Here is a 19,330-nt window from a genome sequence, read left to right on the forward strand (position 1 = left end):
AACCGTAAACATTACGCCACTGATGTGAGACTGCATTTATAGACTGACTTTATATCAACATTATTTTGAAGTCCAAATGACTCATTCATCAGTAAAAGCATAAGAGCAAATCTGACGCAAATCTCAAGTTCAATGTGAACTGCACACAGGTTAAATGCACAGAGCAAACAATGTAAAAATGTCTCCAGAAAAGGTTTGATTTTAGTCATGGACATATTATATGAGTTACTTACTTAAATAAAAACATTACCAAACAAGGCAAAAATTGGACGTAATGGTCTTGAGACACTAGACAAACTGGTTTTTCAGTTGTCAAATAACATCACCGAGTCTCCTGAGAAACCTGGATGTTTACACTGTGAAGGGAAATGTTAAACAAGACGGTGAAGTCAGGAATTGGGTGTCAATTGTTTCCTTCTGGACTATTGGGAGGGGACTCTAGTCATTTGCCATAAAGTGAGGATGTAAATAAATGCCAACCACTTCCTTAATGTAATTTATACAGGAAATGGCTAAGCTTTTCCAGGATGCAACTTTTGAAAAATGACTTGTCTGCCAGATGTACAGAGTGCACAGTACGCAATCACTCTAGCAGCTGGTTGAAACAAAAGTAGCAGGTACATGTGAATGTTTTTATTTTGTAGCTACTTCAGCAGAACCTTTCCTGAGATTCAGGCCACAACGGGATAGAACAGGCCTGTAAGTCCTAGTTCCAAGATATGTTCTTACTCAGTACTTCCTTTAATAATATTTAACAGCGTAGGCAACAGCCAGCATTGCCATACTACTAATAGCATTGTACACTTAAGGTTCACACTTTGAAGGCTTATCTTTCTTAATTTTAACAGCCTTTAATGATTAAATGGCTTTGTAAATGGACTTTCTAAATGCAGCACTTAAGAAACTGGAAATCAATGAACAGTGTTTTTTAAATGCTGTGTGCTGCAGTAATGCTTTACAAGTAATGCACACACCTGTGAGTCAAATACTCAGACTTCACCCCCTACATACAAACGTAACCCTTCATTTCTTACATTGTGAAGCTAACTTTAATAATAATATACAACAAGATGCAACACTTAGACGATCATCTGCCTGTTTGTATTTTTGTGTTTGTTTTGTTTCGGTAAAGCCTTATTTTGAAATGTTTTTCTTCATAGACGTTTTCTGATTAATTGGATCATTTTTTCTCTTAGAAGAAAAAACAGCTGCAACTGCTAAAAAATTTGAAATAAAACCTCCCTTTCATCCTAGAGAGGTATTGTTAGCTCAGTAACAGGGGGTGTTCATAGGGAAGAGCTCGGTCTGATAACCATGAGCTATGAGTCTATGTGGCCACATGACACCATCCTGCAGAACAATGCTTCTATCAAAAGGCAAGTGCATTCTGGGGAACAACAATGCTCAGTTACTTGTTTGTTAAACTCCTGCTATAATCCCACATACATTGTACAAAATGAAAATAAAATTAATTTTAGTAAAGCAAAACATAACAGCAAGGGAAACGCATACTGTCCTCTTTTTGTACCATCTGGAATAAAATAATATTCCGGTCATACTTTAATTGTGTAGACATATGCCTTTATTTTGAACTTTACAATGGAGCGGCACACTAATGTGAGTAACAGCAATTTGTGGAGAACACAGTTTTTGCCATTTGTGTGGCACAGTCCCTACCCCCAAAATAAAAATGCTTCTAACATCACATTCATCCTGTCAGTTCAGGTATTCAGTTGTAATGCAAACGCACAATATATTCTGACAATAAACTAATGCACAGAAATGGACATCTTTTTGTCCCCACGACTAATAAATACAAAAATGTAACCTAGGAGCCAACACCCCAAAAGAGCTGCAGTTTTGGAGATGCTCTGACCCAGTCGTCTAGCCATCACAATTTGGCCCTTGTCAAAGTCGCTCAGATTCTTACGCTTGCCCATTTTTCCTGCTACTAACACATCAACTTTGAGGACAAAATGTTCACTTGCTGCCTAAGATATCCCACCCACTGACAGGTGCCATGATAACAACATTATCAGTGTCATTCACTTCACCTGTCAGTGGTCATAATGTTATGGCTGATCGGTGTATATATATATATATATATACACTCACCTAAAGGATTATTAGGAACTCCATACTAATACTGTGTTTGACCCCCTTTCGCCTTCAGAACTGCCTTAATTCTACATGGCATTGATTCAACAAGGTGCTGAAAGCATTCTTTAGAAATGTTGGCCCATATTGATAGGATAGCATCTTGCAGTTGATGGAGATTTGTGGGATGGACATCCAGGGAACGAAGCTCCCGTTCCACCACATCCCAAAGATGCTCTATTGGGTTGAGATCTGGTGACTGTGGGGGCCAGTTTAGTACAGTGAACTCATTGTCATGTTCATGAAACCAATTTGAAATGATTAGACCTTTGTGACATGGTGCATTATCCTGCTGGAAGTAGCCATCAGAGGATGGGTACATGGTGGTCATAAAGGGATGGACATGGTCAGAAACAATGCTCAGGTAGGCCGTGGCATTTAAACGATACCCAATTGGCACTAAGGGGCCTAAAGAGTGCCAAGAAAACATCCCCCACACCATTACACCACCACCACCAGCCTGCACAGTGGTAACAAGACATGATGGATCCATGTTTTCATTCTGTTTACGCCACATTCTGACTCTACCATCTGAATGTCTCAACAGAAATCGAGACTCATCAGACCAGGCAACATATTTCCAGTCTTCAACTGTCCAATTTTGGTGAGCTTGTGCAAATTGTAGCCTCTTTTTCCTATTTGTAGTGGAGATGAGTGGTACCCGGTGGGGTCTTCTGCTGTTGTAGCCCATCCGCCTCAAGGTTGTACGTGTTGTGGCTTCACAAATGCTTTGCTGCATACCTCGGTTGTAACGAGTGGTTATTTCAGTCAAAGTTGCTCTTCTATCAGCTTGAATCAGTCGGCCCATTCTCCTCTGACCTCTAGCATCAACAAGGCATTTTCGCCCACAGGACTGCCACATACTGGATGTTTTTTCCCTTTTCACACCATTCTTTGTAAACCCTAGAAATGGTTGTGCGTGAAAATCCCAGTAACTGAGCAGATTGTGAAATACTCAGACCGGCCCGTCTGGCACCAACAACCATGCCACGCTCAAAATTGCTTAAATCACCTTTCTTTCCCATTCAGACATTCAGTTTGGAGTTCAGGAGATTGTCTTGACCAGGACCACACCCCTAAATGCATTGAAGCAACTGCCATGTGATTGGTTGGTTAGATAATTGCATTGAGAAATTGAACAGGTGTTCCTAATAATCCTTTAGGTGAGTGTGTATATATATATATATATATATATATATATATATATATATATTTTTTTTTTTTTTTTTTTTTAAGAACTTTCAAAAGTGAATTATGAAAAGGAAAAGTGTAGGTCATAGCTGTGGTGCTGCCCAAAAGCTAGAAGATTATAACATTAGTGACGTGTGTGTCACCAGGGTGGTGACAAGAAGACATGATGTTGACAGATCCTTTGTTGCCCTCTACAAATTGCCCGTATTACCAGGCATCAGCACTGACAGTAGTGTGCACTGGAACAGGCATGGTTCCTGCATGCTCCTCTGACCCACTGGTCACGCACAGATTCAGATCTGTTATGGCAACATAATTAACTACAGTCAATCCATGTGTTCTGTTTTTCAATGGTTACCTTTTATCAGATTATGTTTGCTTGTCAAAAATTATATACATCTATAGTTACAGGTTTGTTTTTTTAATGGACACAATCTAATCAGACATTGATTGAATGTAAAAAATACATTTACAGATATGGGAGAATGTATATACTAATTAAGATATAGGTGTGCATAGCCTTTAAGTTTTTGTTTGGTTTAGTTTTTTTACAAAAACAAAAACTCTGTGGGTCTTTTTTTCAAAATATTCTGTTTCTGCATTTTGTGTTTAATCATTTTCACATATGCTTGCTTTTACAGGCTTTACAGCTCTTTCAGAAATCCCATCTAAACCAGACCGGGGAAGGGGGCTGGGAGTAGTGTGTGATCTGAATAAAAGACTTTGATGAGCTTATAATGCACATCAAAAACAAATCAAACCCCACGGTCAGTGAAGGAAGCATGGAAATAATCCTAAAGCTAATGAAAGGTGGGAAAATTACTTTTAAATAAGCGCCAGGAACCCAATCTCCATGTTCTCTGACTTGCAAAGCTTCCTTGTATTGAACTTCCTGTCCTTTCGTGAGGAGATTTATAACATAAAAAAAAAGTCTGAATCAAAATGTTTATCACAAGATGAAGAGAATTTCTTGTGTTTGCAGTCAGCCTGGTTCTGCTCATTCAATCACTGGTGTTGTTTGCATCCAGTTACCCCAGTAACAGAGTCAGGGGACTAGTTTTGATCAATGCGAAAGGTGGCAGAGCGCCACTTGGCCCACAAGGTATGCTAATAAGTCTGTATGCTACAAAGTGTTCCCAAAACAATCAATGGAGTACCCTCAGAAAGCTAACAGGGGTAAGATTGTGCTTAACACAAAATGTACAATGTCATGATATATTATTGCATTGCTATTAAATGTGATTACAGTGGCTGTATGTTGAATCTTGCTTCCGTAAAGTTGGCCTATCTGAGTAAGATTTAGTGTCCTAAACTGATGTACTACAGATTACTCTGTAAGGAAGAAAATAAAGATCTTTCCTTTGGTTCTTATGGTACTGATGAAAGCTCAGACTACAACTACTTGGGTAGAACTCATTCTGTTTCTGCTACGTCACTATAGTACTTGGCATTACAGGCATACAGGGCTAGACGTTTTCCATCTGTGGATGGGGTCATTTGGACGGTTTAGATATCGGGGTCAGGGTGGATTAAGGGGAAGTTTTCTTCTAGTGCTATACACACAACCCGTTTTCAGTACGCTTTTTTGTTTTATAATGCACACCTGGGTGGCAAAAATCACTTTTGATAGCACTCTTTGTTGCCCACATTTCTTGTTTACCATGTAAATGGAACAGAGGATTCGGCATGCTGGTTTTCTTGAAGCACGGAATGACATAAAACGCATTGACAAAACTGTGAAAAATAAATGGCCTTGGCAGCCGTGCCAAGAAAGACATGCTTTAAACAGGTGATGGGCACAGTGGGTACGGAAAACTGGCATACAGGGACAGTATTGTTTGAATCTGATTTACAGAAGTAATGACAAAAAGGTCCGTCGGAATCACCATACAAAAGATTCATGGTATATCACATTATTTTCAGCACATCTAAGTAACCACACCCTTCCAGGTGCTGAGCCAATCACAGAGGGGATAGGCACAACATGTCATGTGGCAGTTTGCCATTTGTCATTATTCCTGATCTAATTGGTATCTGCAAGAAAGTTTTGGAGGACAAATGTAGATTAAATGTAGATGAGGTCACTAACTTTTCAATGAATATAAATATTCATGTTCATTTCTACGGCACAGTGGAAGGGTATGTGGTAACCAATTACCTGGCTTCCTTAAAACAAAATATAGGCACAGCTGTCAATATCCATTAAGACATTGACAAAATCTTGCAGAAAGCAGGGCTGCTATGGACGGGAGCAATAAACATTCTCATGGTGGATAACTGCGCTCATATATACATTAACAATATTTGTTTTTAGGCTATTTTTATTTTTTAATTAAGACAGTTCAGTGAAGCCAGAGAAGCCAGGGATACCCTCAGTTATAGACTGGATTAAGACACATAATTACTGCAGGAATGTTAAGAAGGCTGCTCTGCTCCTTCGATTGCTAATCCAACAATCTCATCAAGTCTTTTCTTGAAGGATCTCAGAGACTCCAATTCAGTGCAATGGATAGGTAGTTTGTTTCAGAGACCCATGACTCTTGGTGTTAAAGAAATGCGATAAGAGCAAAAAGATCTTTCGTATTTAAAAAAAAAAAATTGTGGGGATGGGGGATTTGGATAATTTGTGCTCATCAGTAAAACTGAAAAGTTTTTGTTCATTGCTGTGCACAGTGTTTGTTTTGTATGTTTCATATACATACAGTATTTATACATATTTGTTTTGTATTTGTATAAGTGCAGCTATACTAACTACTACAAATTCACCTTGCCTCGCACACCAACTTGGATTTTCAGTCTTGACGGATTTGCTGTATTCCCACCCCTGATATTAAAATACGGACAGAATGGTCTAATAAAAAGTTAAATGCATACAGATGTCTTCATGCATTAAAGAAGAAGTCAAGTGTTAAGAAGTCAAAAAAGATAAAATCATAATTATGTTTTGACATAATTAGATGGCTTTACGGCTTTACACTGCATTCATACCAAATCAATAAATATTTCCATAATATTTATGATATTATGAGATTAGTGAGCTGCAGTGATTGGGTGGCTGTGGTCACAAGGGGGAGATGCTGAAGATCTACTCACATCCAGCACACGGGACAGTAGTGCACTCATTCTCGAATCAGCCATGGTTAATTGGGGCTACAATGAAGCATTGGTGGGTTCAATTGGTCAGACAAAAGCTCAGGTATTCCTAGGATGTAACTTGCTAACTTCCCCAGCCTGGGGAACACCCCCCACATAATTACTCCACCAAGACTTAGCCCAACAGCATGAGAAATTACAAATGCTTTTTCCACATACGTGCTTGAAGATACCTGTATAGACCATTTGCTGGAAACAGCACTGGTCCTCAGAAAGTACATGTACATCAGTAGTGGCTTCTGCTTGGTATGAATTAAGCCTGAGACGTTCTTTTCCCCATCCTGCTGATAACTGTGTGGAATACAGGCTGTATCTAACAACTTCTGTGGAAAACCGAGACCAATCTTGTGAGCAGTAGAGCTGCGAGAATTAATTGAGAGATTCGAATCATGGCGTTCACTCCTAGGCAAACTTAATCTACTGACAAATGACAAGACGGAACGTAGGAATATGGCGGATGGCACAGGCGGAGTTCAGTGGGGAAGAGTAATATTACATTAAGCAAAGTGAGTATAATATCATTTGGGCCTTGCGTTTTTCACAACTTGTATTTATCCACTTGTAATTCAATTAATATCCCACAGGTGTCAATGTAGCTACTCCAGTTGAACTAACCTAAGTTATAATAATTAAATGATTAATTAGAAGAAGAAGAAAATTAATTATGAAAAGTATTTGTGGTCATTGAATACACGTGTTTAAAGAAAGTCTGTGCTATGTCAGGAAATTAATATAAAGTCATAATTTACTGTGGAGCATTGAGTACCATATGGAATGTTACAAAGAAAATCAAGAATTTAAAGTGGTTTGCACACACTTATCCTGCAGTGCATTTTATAATAGAGGAAATAAATGCTATAAACTAATCAGCTATTGACTTAAATAATATGATTTACTAAAATATTACCTAAAATATGATTTAACAATATTAAGTATTACCCTTACCAAGTCACTGCTAACCCTTTATAATACTTATGATTGCATGTTTGTTATTGTGAGTTCGGTACGAATAAAGGTGCAATAATAATAAAAAAAAACATATATATATATATATAATAATAATACATGAAAACTGCTTTTCTGAAACCCTGTCTGTGGACAGTGGTCACCACCTTCTGAAACCCAGATGTAAAGTACCGCCGTTTAGCAGCATATTGTACCACATAATTTGCAACATTATTACCTATTAACAGGAAAGCAGATAACAAAATAAAGTACTCTTTTGTTAGCCACGGACAATATAAATACAACAGAATGCAAAAGAAAAGAAAAAGTTGCCCCAGGTGTAAGGTGTAACCATTCATTTGAAAATGACTTGCTGACGTGTTCATGTGACAACTGTACAATGAGTTTTGTGAGAAAGCATATTCTGATTAATACTAATGTAAATGTAAGTTGTTGTCTTGTGTTGTTCACCCAGTGAGCTGTCACTTGCTTTTTAGCTATAGACCATCAACAGTAAGAAAAGCAATCCAGTACTGGAGAGAAAATCATCTAGTAGGCAAAATAATGGGGCTGCAATAATGTTGCAATCGTTTTTTTCTGCATTATTAAATACAAAAATATATTCTGAATTCATGTTTGATTATTAAAAATAATTGCTCAGCACGCCTCTAGTGACCACATACTAAATGTAAACACACTTCCAAGACCAATTTGAATCTAATGACTTGGATATCAAGTCAAGCTCTACTCCAATATATGAAAGATAAAGGTCGCTGATTGACATGCATGGTTTTGCAAAGCATCTGTGCTATAGAGAAATAACCTAAAAAAAACATCTCCAGTTCTGCAACTATAGTTGAACTTATCCAGTGTTGCTTTCCCCATCACTCCCTGCTTTACACTGAATCTCTCATGCCTGTGAGTGAGGCAGACTACACCAACTGCCTAAAAATGAGAGTTATTCAGACTCTTCTATAGAAAAGAGGTAGAGATAAAAATGACTGCAGTCTCCTTCTTTCCAAACAAGTCTGTAAACAGTTTAACATGATATCGTTTCTGGAAGAATTGAACTTTAAGTGAAAACCAAAAAAAAGGGGTTGAAAATGAAGAGGCCCACGGACGGGTGCTGTAACCTTTTTTCAAAGCAGATACCCACAGAGAAAGCAAAAGGGGGCATAGAGAGCAACAGGAAGCCAGCGAGTGGATTGTGCCCCATGCAGGACACACTAAGTATGAGACTAGCAGCAGGAAAAGGATTATAAAGGAATTCGATTTAAGGTAAATGAGGCGACAAAACACTGTCACCAAAGCTCCTTATTTGTTTAAAATGTTCAGAGGATGTAATATGTTCTTACATTCTTACAATTATGCTCCTGCCATACTGTTTATAATATCTATGCAGTAGTCATTTATCAGCAAGTGTTTTACACAGAAGAGGTATAAGAAATGTCATGATCACAACTATCTCCTATATATTCAGCTTTATGTAATGATAACTGCAAACTTTTTTTTTACTAATTAAACATACCAACAAGAGTGTGAACGATATGGACATAAAGAAAAAGGACATTAAAATCTGTATTTAATTAATTTAATTCATTTAAAAAAATCATAAATGTAATAAAAAAAAATACTGGATGGCGAAAGAGCAGAATAAACTGGCCTGAAAATGAAATCCAAGGAAACACAATGAATGAAACGCTCAACTGGAAGACAGTGTTGGGGTGCAAACGAGTACAATGGCCACCATGCATCATATCAATTTACAGGTGTAATGTATCGTTGGCTTACCTTCGACCTCTTCCTCATCGCAGACATGCTTGAGGAAAGACGCCCCACGGTCCAACACCGCCTCGTCCTCCATCCTGTAGTAATAGAAAAGAAAGAAAGACTGTTCACTCTTCTCCTGGAGCGAACTGGTCAAGCCGATCCGACTCCTGGGATGGCTGACCTGCAGACTGTTACTCATTTTTAGGATTGTCTCTTGCAATTTCTGTCAAACGTCAACACTAAATGACACTTCTGAGATGGCCTCAATTGAGTGGAAATCCTGTCCTTGAAAGGACAAAGTTCCTGCCAGGTATAAGCAATCTAATCCACTGCAGGGTGACGAGGAGGGTGCTGGGGGGAGGGGGCACAGGGAGGCAGCTTGTTGGGTAAAGTTTGATTGAGTCTGATGTCCCGGGAGGTGACAGCCAGCGGCTCTGTGCAAATCCTGCGCTCTCCAAGAGCTCCTCTCTAGCGCACCATCCGTGTAATAACACACACACACACACGGAGATGCTGACTCCAGCTGGCCTGTAATACTGTCACTGCACACAGACCTCAGTATTACCTCAGCCACAAGCTTGCCATCACGTGGCAGCCCTTTAATGAACTTCTGTTTAGGGATAAGCCCAGCTATACTTAAGAGTGTAACAGAAGAGCACATAACAGGCCTTCGATGGAAGACACAGGCCTGTAACGCACCTGTAGCGAGTCCGATGCGTACTCTCAACCAGAGGCGTCGCTAGACCCTATTTATGGGGGCTTCAGATCCCCTGTATTTTCTCTCAGCCCCCCTAAAAATAATACGATTATGAGTTCAAACATTTGGACAAAACACTGTCGGCCTCCCCTTGTATTTTCTCTCAGCCCCGCTAAAAATAATACAACAAAAGAATCCCAGAATGGAGAAGTAACATCGCAAAACACTGCGCTCTGACACCAGAAAAATACATTGTCAGCACCAAACCGCCCCCCCTCCTCGATCCTAGACACCGTTTCGAAGCCCCCCTAAAACTGGAAGTCTAGAAACGCCCCTGCTCTCAACGGAAATTCAACATTCAGATGTCAGCAATATATTTTATCAGAGCTGAAATCTTGATAATTGATATGTTGTGAAATGAGAATCCAGATAAAAATCTTGAATTTTTGAATTTCAAATGTGCGATGGTGTGTATCTTTTTGGATCTATATTCAATTTATTTTGTGAGGAATAAAACCAAGAAATATACCATTGATGAATGTGTGCTAGTGAATAAAAGCAGGTTAGACATTAATTACGGACAAGTAAGCAGTGTATGGGGTTAACGAGGTTGAGCAGTGCAGCACAACAACTAAAAAAATGCAATAGTAGATTCCTGTTGAGGATTTATTACCGTGATGTGTTTGTACAACTGGCACTCATTTTCACCTCCCTTGGCAGTCCGTCTCATGCCAGGCACGGACAGTGCCGCATTACTATCGCCCTCCTAACTGACTGTTGATATACAAGGAAGTTTGCAAAAGACTGAAAGTCCCCGTTGCTTAGAGCCCCATCGTTTTTAGAAAACACGTGCCAGGAGGCAGGTTAGGCTCTGCCTCCTGTCTGAACTATGTCCTAGATGACCAACAAGAATATCCCAAGAGGCCGTGCCGAATCTGAAGAGAACTGACGAGGTGGGCTGAGAATTTGGCCACGGTTATCTCTGTCTGCCACACTACAGTGACCCCTGTGGCTAAAAGTTTTCTGACGTGGCATCAAGGAGAGTTGTATTAGTTGTCAATACAACTGCTATAGGATTGTGTGCAAAAAGCTAGTGAAAAAAGCTGGGGACTCGCAACACAAGTCTCTGTCCGCATCTCTCTGTATAGTATAGTGCCAGGGTTAGCCTATAGCTTGGAGACAGGTTGATTAACAGATGGCAACTTGGGATGGTGTAAAATTGATAATATCTGGTGGCGGCAAATAAAATAATACAAGAGTAATACATCTGATCTGTTGTGATCTAATGGAGAACACAACAACAGTGTGATATAGCTGAGATAAACAAGATACATAAGATATGTAAGATATTGGTTTTAAGAAAGACTTCCCATATGTGTCTATTACTAATGAGAACAAATGTATCTAGACCAATATAGTTAGTTTTACAATTTCTTCCCACCTAATACAAAGAATATATAAGCTTTAGGTTTCACAGACAGGCAGAAGACTTTAAAATGTGCATTTGAAGATACAGGAAGACACATATTTATGCACAATAATGAATTAACAAAACATATTTTTGGGGCAAAATATTTAAAACATCATCATGCTTCTGGCAGCTTGAATTGCTTATCTATAAGGACTGGTAAATCATCAAATAAATAATAAATAAACATCTGCCCTTTTAAAAACACGTGTGGCTACTGTAAAAGCACAAGGCTATATTTAGAACTGAGCAACACAACAATTTAACTAAAGCATTAGTCACTATATTGCATTTTTACCTATATATTAATGACCTTACTCTTCCTGTGCAAGGTAAACAAGAACCGTATAACCTGTTAGTCCATATAGTCTATCTGCAAAGTACTCAACAGCCTCTAGATTTGCATAAAAGCTTCACCACATCCACATGCATGCAATATGTTGCTTATACATTTACCTTTGTATTTAATCGGTAGCACCCAACTGATAGACAGTATCCATACATTAAGTATCTTAAAGCAGCCAAATATCAGTAAGGATTCACAAAACACAAGTGCAGTTTGAGAATACTGAGAGAGAACCTGCCTTCTAACAAATCAATAAGTCAAACATACACAGGAGGTTATTTAACTGTTTTAGTTTCCATTCCTTTGTTTGATTAATTTGGTCAATAGTCAATTTGATTTGCCATGAAGAAAATATTGGTGCCTCTTTTTCTGGGAGGATGAAAACAAGCTAAAATATAGCTTGCATCAGTGATTTACAGCAGCGTAGCAAACATGGCATATTAGAACACAAAAATATAGCACTATGTGTCAATGCTGGTGCCAAATGTATGCTGCAAGGTACAATATGATCAAATAGAGCAGTGAGTGCAAACTGAAGGTATAAACTAGGTCTTGGGACCTTGGAGAAACCACTTTGACATTACCACATTAAACACAGTAAAATATCCCATAGGAGTTGACAAGTATGGTAGATCTCATGACTTTTGAAGCCCTGGTGTGCGTTGTAGAGATTTTGGAAGATCCATTTAATATACAAATAATAATCACAACACAAACCTTCAGTAGGCCACATTAATATGGGATTCAGTAGGCAAGGGAAATAAGAGATGATATCAAATTCGATCTGTTCACAAAAATCCCCTCTGAATATCCTGTTGTACAGTGCGAGGGTTTTAGGTGTTTTAGACAGCTGAGCTGCTTATCAAATGTGGATAACTGGGATGGATAACATTTGGTGGCACCAAATAAAAACTAAGAGAGCTGTCTTTTGTTATCTTGTTTGTTATGCCGATATTTAACAGTGCAATATCTTTACTAGGGAGTGAGAGGGATTGTGCTGCATAATACAGTTATGGGATGAAAGCAGTCCTGCATTGCAATATCTGGTACCTGCACTGATTTTTACTCAAACTGTGCTTCCTCACCAGATGTTTCCTAGGGGATACATTTGCAAAAAGTGTCATAAGGACTTCACTGGGCAGTCTGTGCAGGTCATTTGAATCCATAGGTGTGGTGGCATTTTGGAGAAGGGCTGGACACAGAAGAAGAAGAAGAAAGCTGTTGAGGCACACTGCCTTCAAGAACAAATATGTCATTTATCCCTGCACGCCAATGGCATAAAAGCTGCAAGCTCCCTATATCAGAAATTTCCTTGTCCCGTTCTCTGGGCTGTTTTTAAATTCCACTGTTTTGCAAGCTGTTGTCATCTAACCTAGAGTACCTCTTCCCTGCAAGATTATTTCATCGTAAGTGTGCAGAAGTGGTCCCTTCAATGCAGACACGGAAGACCAAACAAATGTAAGATATTGCGTCTTCTTCAACGGAAACCTTTTATTATCTGTGACCGGTTTAGGGAATTTATTACAGTTAGGTGTGTCCTCCCTGGAGCTTTCATTTACATCACTGACGTGCAAGTTTTCATACGATCAGGGGTGTTGTGGAGGGCGGTTTAGCCTGGGGCCTTAGGATTTAGTACAATAAGAGGCATTCAAATCAGGTGTATCTGAGCACAGGACATAAGCTTTTGCAACTGGTTTCAAATAAATAATCTTGAATACATTAATATTAAATCTATAGTGCACGTAAAAATCCTCTGGTAGTTTTTGGTCAAGGGATCACATCACTGACTAGGCCCAAGTTCAAAATCCAGTCCTTTAATGTCTAATAAAACAGTTTCCCCTGTTAGTCTTTCTCATTTTACCTGAAACAATTTCATGCAAGGGTGCAATGTAAGTCACTCTATCAGCTATCTAATACCCACTTCCCATCCTGTGAGGCTCCTACTTCAGATACATAAAATGTACGAGGTAAACAAATTAAAAAATAAACACAGACAGGAAGGAGGCAATTCATTCCCCAGATAACCGCCCCACTCATCTTCATTCCGACACGTGCCTTTTCCTTCATTACAGACCTAGACAGAGCAGCGGCGGGGTGATACGATCTTACTTTCTGTAAACATATGCCAGGGCTGAAAATGATGAGGACACCTGGACCACCTCACGTCCAACTTGCCCTCTTCAAGGAAATACATCAGAGGACAATTTCAGTGTGACATTGTCTAGCTGTGCTCTGGGGGGTTGTTATCACATTGAAAAGCAAGGCATTCCCCCATAAGAAGGCCTGACCATGAAGCATGCAATAATTTAGTGATTTTATTCTCCAAAAGAAAGTGTTCTGAAGTGTTAAGAAAAAAACGTTTGCTTGCCTGATTGTTCTTAAACAACAGTTATAAATACATCACTTTCTTTGCAGTGGTTAAGAAATGTTAGAAATCCCCGTGGGAGCCAATGATCCTCTCTATCATATACTCCCACTCTCCTCAGGAAATCTACAGAGCTGCACTCTTCTATGGATTACTTCCTGACACAAAGCTTTACGAGAACATGAGCCAGACTTAAAGAGAATTCACATTTGTTAGTTCATCTGCAACTTAATCTGCCCACATTAACTACACTTAGCGCTGCATTTGACCAGCACCCTAGCTTCCCTTGCTCTGGCACCACAAAGCAAGCTCCTGTTTCACTGGGGTGTTTCCACTCCTAAGGCACCATACATTGTAATGAGACAGAGAAACAGAATTGAATACAAAAGAAAGGAAAAATAGTACTAATAGTTATGAGAATAAAAGAAAAAGCTTACTTTAATCTTGTGTTAAATTGGCATTAATAGGATCTGCGTTAAACCTACTGGTGCATATAACACTGTTTCCCATGGGCTTCTCTGCATGACTGGCACCGAAACCTTCAATCTTCCTATCGTATGACCCATCGCAGGAGAACACACTGCGCCACGTCAGTGAGGAACACCGATTTTGCATTTAATTGCAGAAGAGCAAATTTAAAACAAATACAATTCATAGATAGCGTTGATATACAATCCAGAGGGTGGGAAAGGCGCATGTGAAAGATTGTAATCTGAAAAATAGATATGTTTTATCTTTTACTATTCCAATGGAAGATGGGAGTATCAATGAATCACCCAATTATCCAATTTGAATTACCCCTACACCCAATTACCCCTACTGAAGCATTTGATTTGACCCACCATTGCTGAAATACATAAAGTCTCCCATCTGGAAAGACTGTTTATAGGAAAGCTCCAGATGTAACACGAGAGTCACATTTCCAGTTTTGACCTGAACTTGTTGGAAAGGTTAAAAAAATAGGGCTTTACATTTCTTTCTTGTTTCTTTTTCTTAGTATGCAGCCCCTGTAGAATGTAGCACCTCCTTGCCACTGGCATATCACATACTTTGCTATAGATTTAATTAAAGGCCTCTTTGTTCAAAAGCAGGAAAGATACATTTTATATAGAAAACTGAAGCCTGTTCCTGAACAGAGCTTCTCTCAGCAGGTAAAGGTACGCCTCCATGCCTGGTAACTTCAGCATACCATTGTACTGGCAGCAGGAAAAATGCAAGAAATGTTAATGAGATTTGTGGTAGAAATTGTGTGGTCGTTGCAGAGTCAGAGGTTATCTTGTATTTAGTACGACATTTTAAATCACAAAAGGTGATTCTCAGCAAGGAAGCAGCTTCGAAAAGAGTTCACATTTAAATAAGAATAAACTGTTAGCACACCTTTTCTCAGTTTGTTTGATCAATTACATAGTATAGTTTCGGTCAGCTTTATTTTTCTTTCTTAGCCTTTGGTCAAATAATATTATCACCATCATTCCAGAGGCATTAGGTGATCCCATTAGCCCACACTAGGTCAAAACAGAAAACCTCTCTCACTTTTAAGACTCCCTGTTCTGGAATTTCAGCTCATAACATCTGGCAAGTGAAATAATATAATGCTTTCTATTACTGACATACAAGGAAGATTGCGTCACTCAGGCAAGAAAGTTGGGTTTCACTTCTCCCATCCAGACTGACCTCACTTAAAATACATTTTTGGCAGAAAGTGTACTAAAAAAAAACTAAAATAAATGATAAAGACAGTACAAAAGTGGCCATTCTCAATGGTAAACTAGAGATTTGTTTTCATTTAATAAAAATGGATAATCCTAGCATTTTACCTAGATTTCATAAGAACAGGTTAAACGGCATTACTTGCATTTGCCCCTATTTTTACATTGCCAAGCATTTCACCAACTGCAGTGCCACCTATGGATCGAGGTAAGACGTAGATGGTCAAAATCAAAATACAAATGAATTGGCTTTAATACTACTTGCAGCTGCAGGCTTTAAAACGCTTACACTTGTAGAAACCAAAAGAGCAACACCATGCCATCCTGAAAAGATTAACATAAAATGTGCGTCCATATATATGTTGTTAAGTTGTTGCCATTGTGGTGTTTAAGTCTTCTGGAACACCAACTGAAAGCTCAGTTCCAACAGAGCTTGGATCTAGTTCATTGCCAGATATCTACAAGTGAAATATAGGCCTAATTGTTTAGTGAAAAACGTATACTAAAATATAACATTTGTCCTCACATTACTCTCTGAAGGAAGAATGGAAACCTACATTCTGCTGTATCCCACTCCCTCATAAATGCATAAAAATGTGCATAATTGCAGATAATCAAGTATAGTCTATAAAACTAAAGGCACTATCACAAGGTAATACAACTGATATCTCTTATCGTGGAATCTTTATTGCTGCTGTTCGGGTCTCTGCTGTTTTTACCAGAACCTTTTGCTACACAACTGAACTAGTATTCAATGTGAAGTTCCAAGGTTCGAACAGAGTTTATATTTAATCCTGAAAAGTATGCCTGAGATAAATAGCAATGGAGGCATACCTTGGTCTGTTCTTGTGAGCTTAATCATTGTTTTTTCACCTCGAACCATGATTTACTTTATAAAAGACTATCAGTCACAAGTGTGCATGTAACAGTGAATCTTGATATGACTGTCTTCCTATTTCAGTCTGAGATAGACAGTTGACTCAATACTGAGTAAAACATGTTAAGCAGGGTGATATAAATACAGATTTTGTTAAATATCTTTTCTGTTACTCAAATGCAAATGTACTGATGTATCTATCAATGTGTCAGTTTGTCAACTTCTGAACCAAGTGGGTTCCAATACATTCCTGGATTCTGATGTCTTAGTGGCTAAAAAGTATTTTTAATCTCATAGGCCTTGTAAGTGAATCTATCCTTATCTCAGTTAAGGCTGTAACATTTGACCTGTGCTAACTGTGAATAAACAAAGTTGATAGTCAAATCTACCTGCATTATTTGGTTTTCATTATTTGGAAATGATTTGAGTTTTAGTGAGTGTATTTATTAGTGTAGGGCATGTAAATTTAATGTCAATATACAGTATTTCTAATTACAATAATGTCAAAGGGCATTTGCCTAAAGATTAACCCCATGTAGCAGAATTTGCGGTTTAGTCCGTGAGACTGATTGTTAGCTGTAATCTCCCCAGTCACAATATTTAATATATTACACATCTGATCACCTGAAATTACCCAATTTTCTTTTTAATACGTTCCTAAATTATTAATTATTTTTTCCTACAATCTCTAAGATCACAGACATTATGCATAAATGATTTGGATTTTGAATTAAATCTAGATATAGATCACTCTCTTGGAAAATGTGCTATTTTAAACTTGTGGTCCAATGTTTTAAATAGCAAATTGAGCCTTTTAAATCAGGACATAGCAGGACAGATGTTAGATTTCTTAACAATGAAATAATAAATGTAAATCTTTAACCAATTAATCTATTTCAAAACTAGGCATTTACCCTCCCAACAAACTGAAACAACCTTAAAGGGTTTATATTTGTTTAGATGTTGTCAGCTGTTCTGCATTGTAACAGTAAATAATCTGACTAATTCTAACTGAAGATAAAAAAAAAAAAAAAATCAGAGATATTCAAAGAAGATACCAAATCCTTACTCTTGTTCAAGAATTCAAGACTAACCCAGTATGGCAGTCCCACACTTAAATCAATGTACATTATTTGCAACACCAATTTAATCTGTACAAAAAGCAACAATCGAATTATACAATTTGATATACCTTTTTACTAGTAAATTACTATTACAATTATATATTTTCCAATGCATTAGGATTACATACAAATGCACATTTATATTTTCCATATAATCTTGATCAGTCGTTTTCTCTCTATATAAATCTATGTATATGGAGTCCAAGTCTTTCATATTAAAGTATAGTTGATGCATTTATATTATGCAGTGAGCTGGCTTTAAATCTGATCATTTTTCTATTGACTGCTTAGAAACCCAATAAACCCAAAGCCGAATTAACCTAATCAGGCTATTATTATTCACTGCGCCTAATAACACTGCTACAGTTTCCACTTCATACAGATGTTACAAAGAAGCAAAATCCGACCCGACACAGTAGGGCAACACAACTTATAGTAAAGAAGTTACTGTGTCTGCTCCGCACGGATGTGAAAGACACGTTTTGCTGCTGGAGCTTTGGGAAGACGGTGCTGTCTATAATATGTGGAAATATGATCCAGTTGCCTTACACTTCTCCCTCACATCTGCTGCAGGATCCTGTTACTTGTGACCCTCGCCGCGCCACCAGGCTGCAAACTACTGATATGGGTCCAACTGGGCGCTAAGACATGCTCATGCACTTTAATAACACGACAAAATGACATTATCAGGGCGTGCTGTGACTACTCACTTGCTCTTCTCCCTGCTCATGCTGCCCTCTGGTCCCGAGCACTTTCCCCGTCCAGAAGTTCACTCCCAGGGAAGCTGAAGTGCCAATCCAGGGTGGTAGACCAAGGAAGGATCGCCGACTTTCTTCTGATCTGCCTGCTTACCTGTATGGCTTTGTGTCCAGGAGCGACGTGTTGACCACGCACAGTGACTGCTGGCTCGCCTGACCGCGCTGTCCTTGCTTAAACTATCATACTTCAGCTGAACTCAATAAAGCAGTGCCCACCGCGACCGTGCCCACCGGACGGGCAAAGCACCCAGGACTGCGTGTTTCCGTGCCCTGCGTCGGCGCGTCTCTGAGTGGAAGTGCGTCTCGGTGCTCAGCGTGTCTTTTTTCCCATATTTAAAGCACCATCCCTCCTGTCACGTCACCGACCGCAAGTGGGAGGCAGAGACGAGAGGTCAAACAGTTACTACGGCGGGAGCTGTGCGGGTCACACACTTCATTCACGTTTCGCATGGGCCGTCCCGCTGCCATGCATGCCCTGGGATGGGTGCCAGCCTACACAAGTTCATGGAAACAAGTGTGCATCAACAAACACTGAACACGGGCGCATGTCCACGGGTTTTGAAGCATGCTTTGTGTGAGTGTGCATGCCACAGCGATTCATCACGATCACGACGGTATTCGTTGCAGTTGTGTGAGTTGAGAATAGTGTGCTGCATTTTATTCATACATTTTTGTATGTATTACAATGCAACTGTGTTTGCAATGGTAGGTATTATAATACAATATTAATAGCCACACGTTTAATTTAAAGCAAACTAAATTAACTTTTA

The 19,330-nt window shown here is 38.9% G+C and overlaps 1 protein-coding gene across 3 annotated transcripts in view; it reads right to left on the reverse strand.

Annotated features, from left to right (window-relative positions):
• Positions 1-18,891, reverse strand: part of slc4a4a (solute carrier family 4 member 4a) — a 95,418-nt gene extending 76,527 nt beyond the window's left edge. Inside the window, exons 1-2 of one of the 3 annotated variants that reach the window (XM_066710632.1) lie at positions 18,513-18,891; positions 9,238-9,311 (exon numbers count right to left, since the gene is read on the reverse strand). In XM_066710632.1, coding sequence (XP_066566729.1) covers positions 9,238-9,311; positions 18,513-18,532 — 94 coding nt within the window. In that variant the 5' untranslated portion in view covers positions 18,533-18,891. The remainder of the gene's footprint in view (positions 1-9,237; positions 9,312-18,512) is intronic. The other 2 variants (XM_066710634.1, XM_066710633.1) reach the window with 2 other exon arrangements.
• Between the last annotated feature and the right edge of the window lie 439 nt (positions 18,892-19,330).

Source organism: Amia ocellicauda, chromosome 8, assembly GCF_036373705.1.
Source record: "Amia ocellicauda isolate fAmiCal2 chromosome 8, fAmiCal2.hap1, whole genome shotgun sequence".
Taxonomy (NCBI): Eukaryota; Metazoa; Chordata; class Actinopteri; order Amiiformes; family Amiidae; genus Amia; species Amia ocellicauda.